At 38.0% G+C, this 13,344-nt stretch overlaps 1 protein-coding gene across 6 annotated transcripts in view; it reads left to right on the top strand.

Moving 5' to 3' along the window:
* The window catches only part of chd7 (chromodomain helicase DNA binding protein 7), a 230,020-nt gene extending 217,077 nt beyond the window's left edge, over positions 1–12,943 (top strand). For 5 of the 6 annotated variants that reach the window (XM_033019785.1, XM_033019780.1, XM_033019782.1 and 2 more), the window contains 5 exons: positions 1,763–2,209; positions 3,719–3,943; positions 7,897–8,037; positions 9,398–9,502; positions 10,346–12,943. In XM_033019785.1, the coding sequence (XP_032875676.1) occupies positions 1,763–2,209; positions 3,719–3,943; positions 7,897–8,037; positions 9,398–9,502; positions 10,346–11,248 (1,821 nt within the window). In that variant the 3' untranslated portion in view covers positions 11,249–12,943. The remainder of the gene's footprint in view (positions 1–1,762; positions 2,210–3,718; positions 3,944–7,896; positions 8,038–9,397; positions 9,503–10,345) is intronic. The other variant, XM_033019784.1, reaches the window with a different exon arrangement.
* Positions 12,944–13,344: the final 401 nt, after the last annotated feature.

The following is a 13,344-nucleotide window of genomic DNA, read 5'->3' on the forward strand; positions in this document are numbered from 1 at the left end:
GGTGTATACAGGAATTTGTGTTATAAGCGTTGCACAACAGCACAAGGTAGTAATGACAGGGCATATGACTAAGCTTTGATTCTGTTATAGTTCGAATAATGTTTTATTGGTGTCGCACTTATTCCATTGGATACATTTAAACTAATATTCTTTTCTTGAGAAATTGAGTTTCACTATCCATTATAGCCAATACCTTGTGAAACTTTGAATTTTCATTCTGTTTTCTTTTAGAATAATAATTAGCTAATGCATGAATGGAAACTAAAGAATAAAGATTATGGAGTTTTGAGCACAAAAATAAACTAATGGATTAGATATTATTCGATTAGCGGAAGGATCTCGATTCGAAACATTGACTATCTATTTCAATAGACATTAGGTGCAGGAGTAAGCCATTCGGCCCTCCGAGCCAGCACCGCCATTCAATGTGATCATGGTAGATCATCCACAATCAGTACCCCGTTCCTGCCTTCTCCACATATCCCCTGACTCCGCTATCTTTAAGAGCTCCATCTAACTCTCTTGAAAGCGTCCAGAGAACTGGTCTCCACCGCCTTCTGAGGCAGAGAATTCCACACTCACAACTCTCTGTTTGAAAAATGTTTTCCTCATTTCCATTCTAAATGGCTTACCCCTTATTCTTAAACGGTGGCCCCTGGTTCTGGATTCCCCCAACATCGGGAACATGTTTCCTGCCTCCAGCATGTCCAAACCCTTAACAGTCTTATAGGTTTCAATAAGATATCCTCTCATCCTTCTAAATTCCAGAGTATACAAGCCCACCTGCTCCATACTATCAACATATGACAGTCCCGCCATCCCGGAAATTTACCTCATGAACCTACGGTGCACTCCCTCAATAGCAAGAATATCCTTCCTCAAATTTGGATACCAAAACTGCACACAATACTCCAGGTGTGGTCTCACGAGGGCCCTGAACAACTGCAGAAGGACTGCTTTGCTCCTATACTCAACTCTTCTTGTTATGAAGGCCAATATGACATTCGCTTTCTTCACTGCCTGCTGTACCTGCATGCTTACTTTCAATGACTGATGAACAAGAACCCCCCAGATCCCGTTGTACTTCCCCTTTTCCCAACTTGACACCATTTAGATAATAATCTGCCTTTCTGTTTTTGCCACCAAAGTGGATAACCTCACATTTATCCACATTAAACTGCATCTGCCATACATCTGCCCACTCGCCTGTCCAAGTCACCCTGCATCCTCATAGCATCCTCTTCACAGTTCACACCGCCACCCAGCTCTGTGTCATCTGCAAATTTGCTAATGTTACTTTTAATCCCTTCATCTAGATAATTAATGTATTTTGTTAATAGCTGCGGTCACAGCACCGAGCCTTGCGGTACCCCATTCGTCACTGCCTTCCATTCTAAAAGGGACCCATTAATCCCTACTCTTTGTTTCCTGTCTGCCAACCAATGTTCCATCCATGTCAGCACCTTACCCCAATACCATGTGCTCTAATTTTGTCCACTAATCTCCTATGTGGGACCTTATCAGCTGCTGCCTGACACACTGAGTCCCTCCAGCAATTTGTAACTTCTATTTATTTGCTTATGTATAAAAAGGGAGATGCAGTTAGATTTAGTTTCATACTTTTCTAGTTGTTGAAACCCAAATATATAATAATTCAAAGGGCCCTTGGAATTTCAAGGTTTAAATACAAGTAATAGAATTTACTTCTGAATGGAACTAGTTTTGATTTAGTGTCTAAACCCTGTATGTTTTTCCATTGCAGGATGATGCAATGAATTTATCAGTTCCAAGACAACGTAGGAGACGACGAAAGAAGATTGAAATAGAAGCTGAGCGAGCTGCAAGGCGAAGAAACCTGATGGAGATGGTAGCTCAGCTTCGTGAGTCCCAGGCAGCCTCAGATAGTGGACAGGAGAGAGCTGTAGATTTATCAAAAGCCTCCAGAGAGGCGAGAAGTTCTACCTCAGTCAGTAACTCTTCAGCTAATCCCAAGTATGTTTTGCCGAATGCCTCTGTGCCAGTATCGGATGCCTATAAACCCCATGTGGAAATGCTGCAAGCAGGCCTTTCACGAACACCAACTGGACTTATGATAAATGGTTCACTAGTTGATGGGGAAATGCCAATAAAAAGGAGAAGAGGAAGGAGGAAAAATGTGGAGGGACTTGATCTCTTATTTATGAACAACAAGCGGACATCATTAAATGCTGTAAGTAACATTTAAAAGGGGAAAGCTATTTTTTAATTAATTTATAATTTCTGATCCACCCACATCTTGAGTGAAATCAGGTAGGATCTAGGCAGGATTTTTCATTTATTTGACAGTAAATATGAGAAGATCATATGCAGAAAATGATCTGGCATTATACTTAAAAGAGCATTTGTTTGGCGGCTTGAAAGGATAAAGACAAAGACAAAGTGCATCAAAGCCAATAAAGTTGTTGAGTAGTGTGGTTGCTATGGAGTCTTAGAAAACATGGCACTTTATGTGTGCAGCAAGCTCCCACAAACAGTTATTTGAAAGTCCCCAATATATATTGGCCAAGGCACAAGAAGTAATCTTTAAAATAGTGCCATTGGTTGTTTTACCTGCATCAGGAAGCAGAGGTGGTATCTTGGTTTAAGGTTTCATTTGAAAGGAAGTGGCAGAATTAACCTCACTCCATATGGTGTAACTCTGCAAGAAGTTCACAGCAACATCCATGGTGGTTGTGGCATTTATTACCAATCTCTTGGGCTTGCAGCTGGAAGCGACTGTGTGTGCAATTTTATACTGCCATCCTCCTTTGTAAATCATTTATTTTTGCATTGTAATAGATGGTTTGAAGTGGGTGTTTTGTTGAAGATGTCAGCGAGTTGGGTGATGGAAGGAGTTAGGGTTTTAGCATGCAATAGGTTACAAGTCAAATCAATGGTTTTGTACCGAAAGACATGCTTCATGAGTATTTTAGAGTATTACTCATTCAGACAAGAATAGAGTATCCCATTGTGTTCATATGTCCTTTAGAAAGTGGAAAAGATTTGAAGAGACAGCTGGCAGGTCATGCAAAATCCCACTGTTGCCATCACAGAATTTATGTATATTAGTGTAATTAATGTTCAGTCCACATTGATCATCATTGAATATCAAGAGGTCGATAGACTTGTTGGGCGTAATCATTTAACAATTCTTATTTGATATAATCCTATTTGTCTCATTAGCCCAAGCCTGAATGTTGTTCAGCTTTTGCCGCACGGGCATATTTACATATTTTCAAATCACAAAATGTAATAAATCTAACTGCTTGGTTTCAGCTTTTTATTTCCAAATTTTATTTTCCAAAATGAATTCAAATTCTCAAACTGACATGGTGATTTAAGCTAATGTTCTCTTAAGCATGTACCCAGTAATTTTAGTGATCCATGGCCTTCTGGAGAGGATTTGTACTTCACCCCTTTAGTGTGCTTCATGATGTTTGCAGTCATTAATGTTTTAATGGAACCTAAGCCCTGGGTGCAGACATGTCTGTGACTGTGTACAGAAAATTTAAATCTGAACTACTTGATTGGAATATACAATAAAGTAAAATCCCATAAACTGATTAAAACCACTGCTCTTTGCCAAATTTGTAAAAGACCAAATTTTCTATATGTCTTCAAATTTTTGTGCACAGGGTCTATTAGTGTAGACAAGCAACTATTTGTTCGAAGTATAGTAATGATGCATTTTTACATGCAGGATGATGCAGAAGTGACCAAAGCTTTTGAGGAGAGCATGCAGACAGCATCACAACTAAGAAACATTCCATCTCCTGGTCAATTGGACCCAGAGGCGCACATCCCTGTTGTTAACTTGGAAGATGGGACCAGGCTTGTAGGCGAAGCTGCCCCTAAAAATAAAGATTTGGTGGAATGGCTGAAAATTCACCCAGCTTATACAGTGGATATGCCTAGTTATGTACCAGTAAGTACTGTAGTACAACTGTTACCTGATATTGCGTTGGAAAGACAATATCAATTTATTCTTTTTTTTTAAATGTTGAGCCAGTAATTCATGAAGCAAGAGCTGAAACATTCAGGTTTATCCCAGTACCATAATATGGATTGAATGACCAAACACTGAAGCATACAAATTATAACTAGGCTTTGCAGTTTTTACTATATTTATAACTGATTTTGTGCTTCCTATTTTTGGATGATAAAAAAAATTAAAATGTTATGTTTTTATCTAGATAGCTCCAAACATGATCTAAGAAATTATTCAGTACTTCGTTAATTTGATGGAAGTTGAAACTCTTTTTTGATTTTTGTTTCCTCTCCCCGCCAGTGTTTTTGTTGCATTCAGTCATGCTTTTTCTTCCAATGTTATCTTTATAAATCAGCTGCAAATAATAGTATTCTCCTTGGAATCACTGTCAGTTTTCAAAAGCTAGCAATAACTGATCAAATGAAAGTATTTTCAGAATGCACAGCATTTATTAATATAACACCACATATGTCAATGACATTCGGAACGAGTATAGATTGCAAAGATTTTTGACAGTACTCCGTACAATTATCATTAGACATTGGGATGGGACTTAGTTTGCTTATTGGACAGGTGGTTCCAATGGATCTGACCCTACACAGGTTAAACGCTTCAAAATCAGTGACCCAATTCACTTCAAAAGGATCAAGTCTTTTACTTGTATTTTCTTATTTAATGTTTTTATTTCTGTGTTCTTTTCTGTAATTTTCCTTCAATGTTCAACTTTAGTAATGTGGTTAATTCTGGACCACCCTTTGCCCTCAAAGTCACTAGTTCAAGGGCTACTTAGAGAGGCATTAGAAATGCATGCCTAATCAGTGAGCTCCACATCTAATGAACAAAGAACAAATTTCACCCAATTGTGATACAATTTGTGTACTCTTCACTCAAGCGTTATCTAGAAGAGCCAAAAATTAGAAATCCAGAATGATAATGTGCGACCTTAGGGAAGGGCCTTGTACGAGAGTATTCTGGAAAGCTCCTTGTAAATCCGTTGGAAACACAATTCCAAAAGCAAAATTTTACATGCTAAAATTTTCAAACAGAAAAAGCTGAAAACATTCACGTCGGGCAGCTCGTTGTGAACAGACAAACTGTAATGTTGCAGATCAATGATCTTTCAATGGAACCAGGAAATATAACTAAGTTGTAGATAAGGGTGGATCGTGGAGCTGCTCTCTCCTGGACTCCTTTACCTCCACATTCTTGCATTTCTTCTGTTTAAATCATTTCAATTACAAGTCTAACATCGACGGCGCTGACACAAATGTCCTTTGTGTCAGTTTCTCTACCACAGATATACAGTGCCCTCCATAATGTTTGGCACAAAGACCCATCATTTATTTATTTGCCTCTTTACTCCACAATTTGAAATTTGTAATAGAAAAAAATCACATGTGGTTAAAGTGCACATTGTCAGATTTAATTAAAGGCCATTTTTATACATTTTGATTTCACCATGTAGAAATAATAGCTGTGTTTATACATAGTCCACCCATTTCAGGGCACCATAATGTTTGGGACACATGGTTTCACAGGTGTTTGTAATTGCTCGGGTGTGTTTAATTGCCTCCTTAATGCAGGTATTAGAGAGCTCTCAGCACCTATTCTTTCCATCACCTTTGGAAACTTTTATTGCTGTTTATCAACAATAGGACGAAAGTTGTGCCAATGAAAGACAAAGAAGCCATTATTAGACACTGAGAAACAGGAATAAAACTGTTAGAGACATCTGCCAAACCTTAGTGTTACCAAAATCAACTGTTTGAAACATCATTAAGAAGAAAGAGAGCACTGGTGAGCTTACTAATCGCAAAGGGACTGGCAGGCCAAGGAAGACCTCTACAGCTGATGACAGAAGAATTCTCTCTATAATAAGAAACACTTTTCAGGTCAGGTGTAGATTTGTCAATGACCACTGCCCGCAGAAGACTTCATTAACAGAAATACAGTAGTTACACTGCAAGATGTAAACCACTGGTTAGCCGCAAAAATAGGATGGCCAGGTTACAGTTTGCCATGAAGTACTTAAGAGCAACCACAGTTCTGGAAAAAGATCTTCTGGACAGATGAGACAAAGATTAACATATCAGAGTGATGGCAAGAGCAAAGTCTGGAGGAGAGATGGAACTGCCCAAGATCCAAAGTATACCACCTCAACTGTGAAACACGGTGGTGGGGGTGTTATGGCCTGGGCATGTATGGCTGCTGAAGGTACTGGCTCACTTATCTTCATTGATGATACAACTGCTGATAGTAGTAGCATAATGAATTCTGAAGTGGGTAGAGACATCCTATATGCTCAAGTTCAAATAATTGCCTCAAAACTCATTCGCCAGCGGTTCATTCTACAGCAAGACAATAATCTCAAACTTACTGCTAAAGCAACAAAGGAGTTGTTTAAAGCTAAAAAAATTGTCAATTCTTGAGTGGCCAAGTCAATCACCCGATCTGAACCCCATTGAGCATGCCTTTTATATGCTGAAGGGAAAACTCAAGGGGTCTAGCCCCCAAAACAAGCATAAGCTAAAGGTGGCTGCAATACTGGCCTGGCAGAGCATCACCAGAGAAGACTGGTGATGTCCATGAATCGCAGACTTCAAACAGTCATTGTATGCAAAGAATATGCAACAAAATACTAAACATGACTACTTTCATTTACGTGACATTGCTGTGTCCCAAACATTATGGTGCCCTGAAATGGGTGGACTATGTATAAACACTGCTGTAATTTCTACATGGTGAAACCAAAATGTATACAAATGGCCTTTATTAAAATCTGACAATGTGCACTTTAACCACATGTGATTTTTTTTTTCTATTACGAATCTCAAATTGTGGAGTACAGAGGCAAATAAATAAATGATGTGTCCTTGTCCCATACATTATGGAGGGCACTGTATATCTGTGGTAGAGAAACTGACACAAATGGTATTTGTGTCGGCGCCGTGGATGTTAGACTTGTCATTGAAGTGTTTGAACAGATCATACATGTATGAATGTGGAGGTAAAGGAGTCCAGGAGATACTTACAACTGATAAGTAAAACACTGTAGTTGCTAAAAATCTGAGGAAGGAGAAAGCTGGAAATACCTAACGGCTAAGACAAAGTCTTTGAAGAGAGGAAAAAATGAGTTCACGTTACACACTACTGATCAGTTTTGTTTCAAACCAGAAAGGCTGATTATCTGAAATTGTGAATTCCATGTTGTGCTGAGGATTCTAATGTAACTAGTCATAAGGTGAAACGCAGTTCCTCAAACTTGCTTTGGAATGGTGTCAGAGGTCAAAGACTGAGGAAGAATTGGGAATGTGATAGGGGCAACTGGGCAATTGGATGGTGTGCAGTTAGGATGATTCGTAAAATCCAATCTGGAAAGCTCCTTTCCAGTCATCGTTAGAAATATAATTGCAAGAAATCACTCTGCGCAGGAATTTTATGCAGCATCTATCTTTGGAAAGAAGTGATCCCAATCCTAGCCAAAAAAGGGTTTTGTTCTTTCTTGTTCCCACAGGCCTCCGTCTAATTTAATAGTAGCAACTCAATTGTCTGCAGTTCCCTTCCCTTAATTATTTTAGAAAATTAAGTCAAATTATCCAAAATCTACACTCCAAGGATATGTTGAGACTATGTACCTGCAGGCTGTCTTGAAGGCAGAACTTCTATATTTATGTAAATGGTAATTCGCAGAACAGAATTTGTACTCAATTGGAATGTTTGAATTTCTCATCAAATAAGTGCGTGGAATAAAGCAACTGTTTAAACGATTTCCAAAATGATGTATATATAGACATTTTAACCCTGTGAATTTTTTTTTTTACTGGAATATTTTGTTCAAACATGCATGTTCTAAAATGATGTGAATATATAACTTTTTTCTCTTTCCACAGAAGAGTGGAGAAGTGCTGTTGAGCCCATTTCAGAAGCCTAAACAGAAAAGGCATCGCTGCAGAAATCCTAACAAACTGGACGTTAACACTTTGACAGGAGATGAAAGAGTACCTGTCGTTAATAAAAGAAATGGGAAAAAGGTATGACCATGTGAAAATAAAATTAGTATTTGTATGCTGAGGAACAAGACAATTTCAGATCTAGTTTCGGATAATGAGAATGGGTTAATTAAATCTCGTAGATGCAAGGCCTTGCAAAGTGGTTGTAATGTACGATTTTGACTTAAAATTGAAAATAAGTTAGTTCTATCTGACATCAAGGTCTTGAATTTAACAAAGCAAATTCCAAAATTATGAGACCCAAGTTGGTTGAAGTAGATTAGAAAACTACATTGAGAGGAACGACGGTGGACAAGCAATGACTAACATTTAAATAAGTTGCAAAGACATAACCCTTTCCAACAGTAGAATTGTTCTGGCTGGGGCAATTAAAAGAAATTAAATACCAAAGCAAAAGCTGTTGCTTAAAAGACCCGTACACTAGAGAGTCTTGAAGAGATTATTTTGAAGAAGCTTCCTACTCTGCAGAAGCTCCCCAACAATTTATCACCTTTGTTTTTAAACTACCACCACTTCTGTTATGACCTTTACCTTATCTGCCAAAGGTTTCTCCTGTTCCTTTTTCCCCCTCCTGAAATTACCTCTTGTGTACTCCTACTTAAACATGATATTTGCACTATAACTTCTGTATGTGCCTTAACCTTCTCATCTACCTCACTACTGCTTTAGATCTCTTGTCTGTCTCTCTAGCTATTGAGCCTTATTTCACCATAGCTATCCCTACCCTCTTCTCCGCCCTTCCCTGCTGTGCATCAGAGCCAGTCTGGCTGCTTTCCTCTGAAGGACTATCTCTTCCCTTCATTAACGAGATAATATCCTTCATTAGCCAGGACATCTTAGGTAAGACCAGAGGGGTTATGATAGAGGTTTATAGAACATTGGTTGGTCACAAATGGAATAGTGTTCTCATCAGTACTTCGTAGGATGGATGAGATTGCATTAGGGAGAATGCAGAGAATGTTTCCTGAGATGGAGTGGGTTTGTTTTCCTTGGAGCAGAGGAGTGTATCGGGTAAAGTTATGGAAAATTATGAGAGGTATATATAGGGTAGATGGTAAGAAACTTCTCTCCGTAGCAAAGTTGTCAAAAACAGGTTTGGTTTTAGGGGATCTGAGGAAGATCTTTTTCACCCAGCAGATGCCTGGTTTGGATTACACTTCCAAGTGAGTGGTGGAGATGGTATACTTAAATATCTGGACAAGAATTAACTTGAATTGCTAAATAATTAAAGGCACATACCAAGTACTGGTAATTGGAATAAGTGTAGATGGGTAATGGTTGAGATGAGCATGGTAGGTGAAAAAACTCTAAATATGTGAATTTGACTTGACTCTAAAACTGTTACTGCAAGTTATTAATACACATTTTGCATATTTATTAGATGGGTGGTGCCATGGCCCCACCAATGAAAGACTTACCTAGATGGCTTGAAGAAAATCCTGAGTTTGCTGTTGCACCCGACTGGGCTGACGTAGTCAAGCAATCTGTAAGTGTCGCTTGCCTTGTCATAGTCAGCATTAATAAAATAAAATAATGTTTGAGAATCTGTGTAAAATAATGTAAGATTCAAGGATTTAATTTCTCTTGGGGCGAAATCATGGCCACGAGTACTAAACAAAACACAGTAACATTTATTTGTTCTGCTCTGCTTCACTTGGCTCCACTGAAGTTAAAAGGATTGGACTGTAGAAGTGGACCCCCAGAGTTCAAGTAGTATGAGTATCAGTGGGTGAATTCCTATCCCTTTTGATTTTGGAAATTGAATTTATTTCTATTCAAGGTTAATAATAGGGCACCAGTTTTTATGACAGATCAGTTAAGGTTGCATCAAGTGATGAGTTTTTGCTTTTTTGAACCATGTTGTAATTGATTACAAGTGCCTGAAGATCACTTTAAAATGTCATTATTAAATCATGTTATGTGAAACATTATCATGTTTGGTAAAAATGGAGTGGTTTCGAATGACAGTTTTCTTATGTATTCCATGTTTTCTTATTTTCGTATGTGATGATGTCCCCGATGATGGAAGGGCGTATCTGGCAGTTGTCCATCAAATCTTGACTTAATTTGGTTTTCCCTAACTGTTGGCACTGTTGTATGTTGGCAGAATTTAGACTTGAAATTGTACCTTATCTTGTTACTGCAGCATTCAACTATTTATCTCTGGATGCACAGTATTTCGAAATGTATATAGATAATGTAGATGCCTTCAATACTTTGAGTACTATTAATGTGGAATCAAAATTTGTTTTTGAAGCTGTAATTCAATGATAAAGTGTATAGTGCAGTTTAGGGTTCTTTTCAGTGACCCTGCTGTTTTATTTTTCAGGGTTTTTTACCAGAGTCTATGTTTGACCGTGTTCTCACTGGACCAGTTGTTAGAGAGGAGGGAGCAAGTCGGAGAGGAAGACGGCCGAAGAGCGAGATTGCCAAAGCTGCAGTGGCAGCTGCTGCTTCAGCTTCAGGTATAAACCCACTACTGATGAACAGTCTTTTTGCTGGAATGGATCTTGCAAGCCTCCAAAACTTACAAAACCTGCAAAGTCTTCAGTTAGCTGGATTGATGGGGTTCCCGTCAGGCCTTGCTGCAGCTACTACAGGAGATGCAAAAAACCCTGCTTCTTTACTACCACTGATGCTCCCAGGCATGGCAGGACTGCCCAATATGTTTGGACTAGGAAGCTTGTTAAGCAACCCCTTGACTGCGACCGCTAGTACTTCAGCAGCATCGGGTGCAAGTGAAACAGAAAGTGGTATTTCATCTAAGACAGAAAATGATAAAGAAAATGATAAAGAAAATGAAGATAAGGAAATAAACAGTGCAGAATCTGCTGTTGATTCTAATGGTGCAAGTTCAAGCTCTTTCACAGCTGCTGCAACCGCTGGACTATCCAACAATCCTCTTGCATTCAACCCATTCCTGCTTTCCACTATGGCTCCTGGATTATTCTACCCATCTATGTTTCTTCCTCCTGGCCTGGGAATGACCTTGTCTGGGTATCCTCACACTGCACTGGCTGGACTGCAGAGCACAGTAAGCTCAAGTGATGACAAGGAGGATAAAACTGATGGCAAAACTGAAGACAGCAGTTTTATTGAAGGAGAAGCCAACTCAGGTGACAGTGATCTTGCGGGAAGCCCTAGTAAACCATCTTCTCTTGGTGAAGATGAATTGGCACAAGCTACAGGGTTGGACTCAATTGAGGGAGAAGATGAGGAAGATGAGGATTAATTACATTTCCAGTTACTTAAGTGTTTTAAAACTCTTCAAGTCGTAGTCCTACTGTTTACATATTCATTAAATGTCCACACATAGTTTTTTAAGCTATCTCTGTAACATAGTGTAGCAAATTTCCAAGTCATGTTATGCAGATGTCAAAGATGTCTTGGTCATAAGTATTATGCAGTGCATTATTTATTATCCTAGAAGCGATATCAAGTTCAAAATTGTGTCTGAATTTAAGGAATGAAGTTAAAATAAATGCTCTGCTTTTTGTTTTTCACCAATGGTAATTTGTGATACGCAACAAACGTCAATCATGGCATGTGATTGTTAGTGACCGAAGCAATTTCTGCTGATAAAGGAATAATGAAGATGTATATTTAACATTGCTGTGAAGAGCACAGATGGACAAAAGTCATTGTAGAACATATCTTGCCTATAGATTTGACTGTATATAAGGAGTCCACACTGACAATCCCCACGATAGTGTGAAGGTCTCGCCCTGGAGGCACAGCAATAACTTGGCAGCTGTTGAATGTTTTAAAAAAAAAATCTGGACAATAAAAAGCCTGAAGGGTGACACAATTTCTGACATAAACTACAGTTGATTTGCATTGTCTCATGATTTTTTTTTCTTGTAATGCACTGTTGTAAACAAAATTCAGGTACATTTCTCTAAAGAAAGGACTTTGTTACTTTAGCCACAAAGCTAAACAGCATTACCTCAGTTCTACTAGCATTTGAAGTTTACAAACATGACTTTGTAAATGTATGTTTTCTTTGTTGTGATGTTTTTTAAAAAAAATTGAAAACTGCTATCATGTAAGATAAGATGTAAATTGCTGCCAACTGTAGTAACGATGCTTTTAATAAAAGTGACCCATGATATGCAGTGACATGTACTGTAGAAAAGCAAAGTTCTAGAGAAACCAAATTATGATTGGTGTTCACTAGTTATATTGCTTAGTAGCAATAGAAACACATACCATATTCTGGATCCTGGAGAGTTTTTTTGGTTTATTGGTGAAGTAAATGTTTACAAATGGACAATACATGTACTTAAAATACAAAGAAATTTAGCTTTATTATTAAACCAATTCAGTATTAGGTATCCTGGTTTCATTATGTTCTGTTCTCTCTTGACCTATTAGAAATGCTGATGGTCAACTGCACAGCATCATTGTAACCATTATGTTGGTAGCAACAGAAATTAAAAGTATTTTTCGTTGAGCAAGTGCCACATTGCATAGCTGATGGAGCAACAGTGGTGTAAACTGGATGACCTAGGGTTGCAAAAACAACATTAAATGGAGTGAGGAGAATCCACACTTCATTATGTTGTAATGCCATACTTGTACATTACAACTAGTGGAATTATTCATTTCAGGTAGTGAAAAAAACACAGCAATGGTATTAGCAATGTTATATTTGGCTAGCCTTAGTCAAATTTCCAACAATGCAACTCAATATCAACAATAACCTGCTTGAAGAAATTATGAAATTGTAATGCAGTATTTCTTGTGTGATGTGAGTTTTTCCACAATCGGTGAATAATAAATCCAGTATTGCAGCTTTCAAGCCAAGTGTTCTGTTTGGAAGTGTGAAGTTTGGGGTTTTCACTGGAAATCTGTCCCTATGTATACTGTTAACCATTTCTTGGAAAATGTGCTGTTCAGGTATACATTAAAGGAAAACTAGAGACAATTAATTTGTTTGATATACAGCATAATTTGTTTTCCCCAGTGGTTGGCAAATCTACCCTTTTATTTACTTCACAATTTCATGCATTGAAGAACTATTGTACCATTTGAAGTAAATGCCATAAATCATTTATCATCACTTAATTTTCAGTTTTTGTCAATACTTCTCATCGCTTTTCTTCAGCAACTTGGACACCTGAAGATTTACTACTAAGTATTTAAAAGTTTATTCAAACTATTATTCTGGTTATGGTTAGAGGAGAACATTAAAGAGGCAAAGAAGTATTCCAGTTCAACCTCAAATATAAACAGCCCTGAAAAGAGGCACATTAATCACTAATTTATATGTTAAGTATTTACAGGCAAGTGCAGTTTCTCATGTTATTTTACCCAAACTATAAAAAA

The sequence above is a fragment of the Amblyraja radiata genome, chromosome 4 (assembly GCF_010909765.2).
Source record: "Amblyraja radiata isolate CabotCenter1 chromosome 4, sAmbRad1.1.pri, whole genome shotgun sequence".
Lineage (NCBI taxonomy): Eukaryota > Metazoa > Chordata > Chondrichthyes > Rajiformes > Rajidae > Amblyraja > Amblyraja radiata.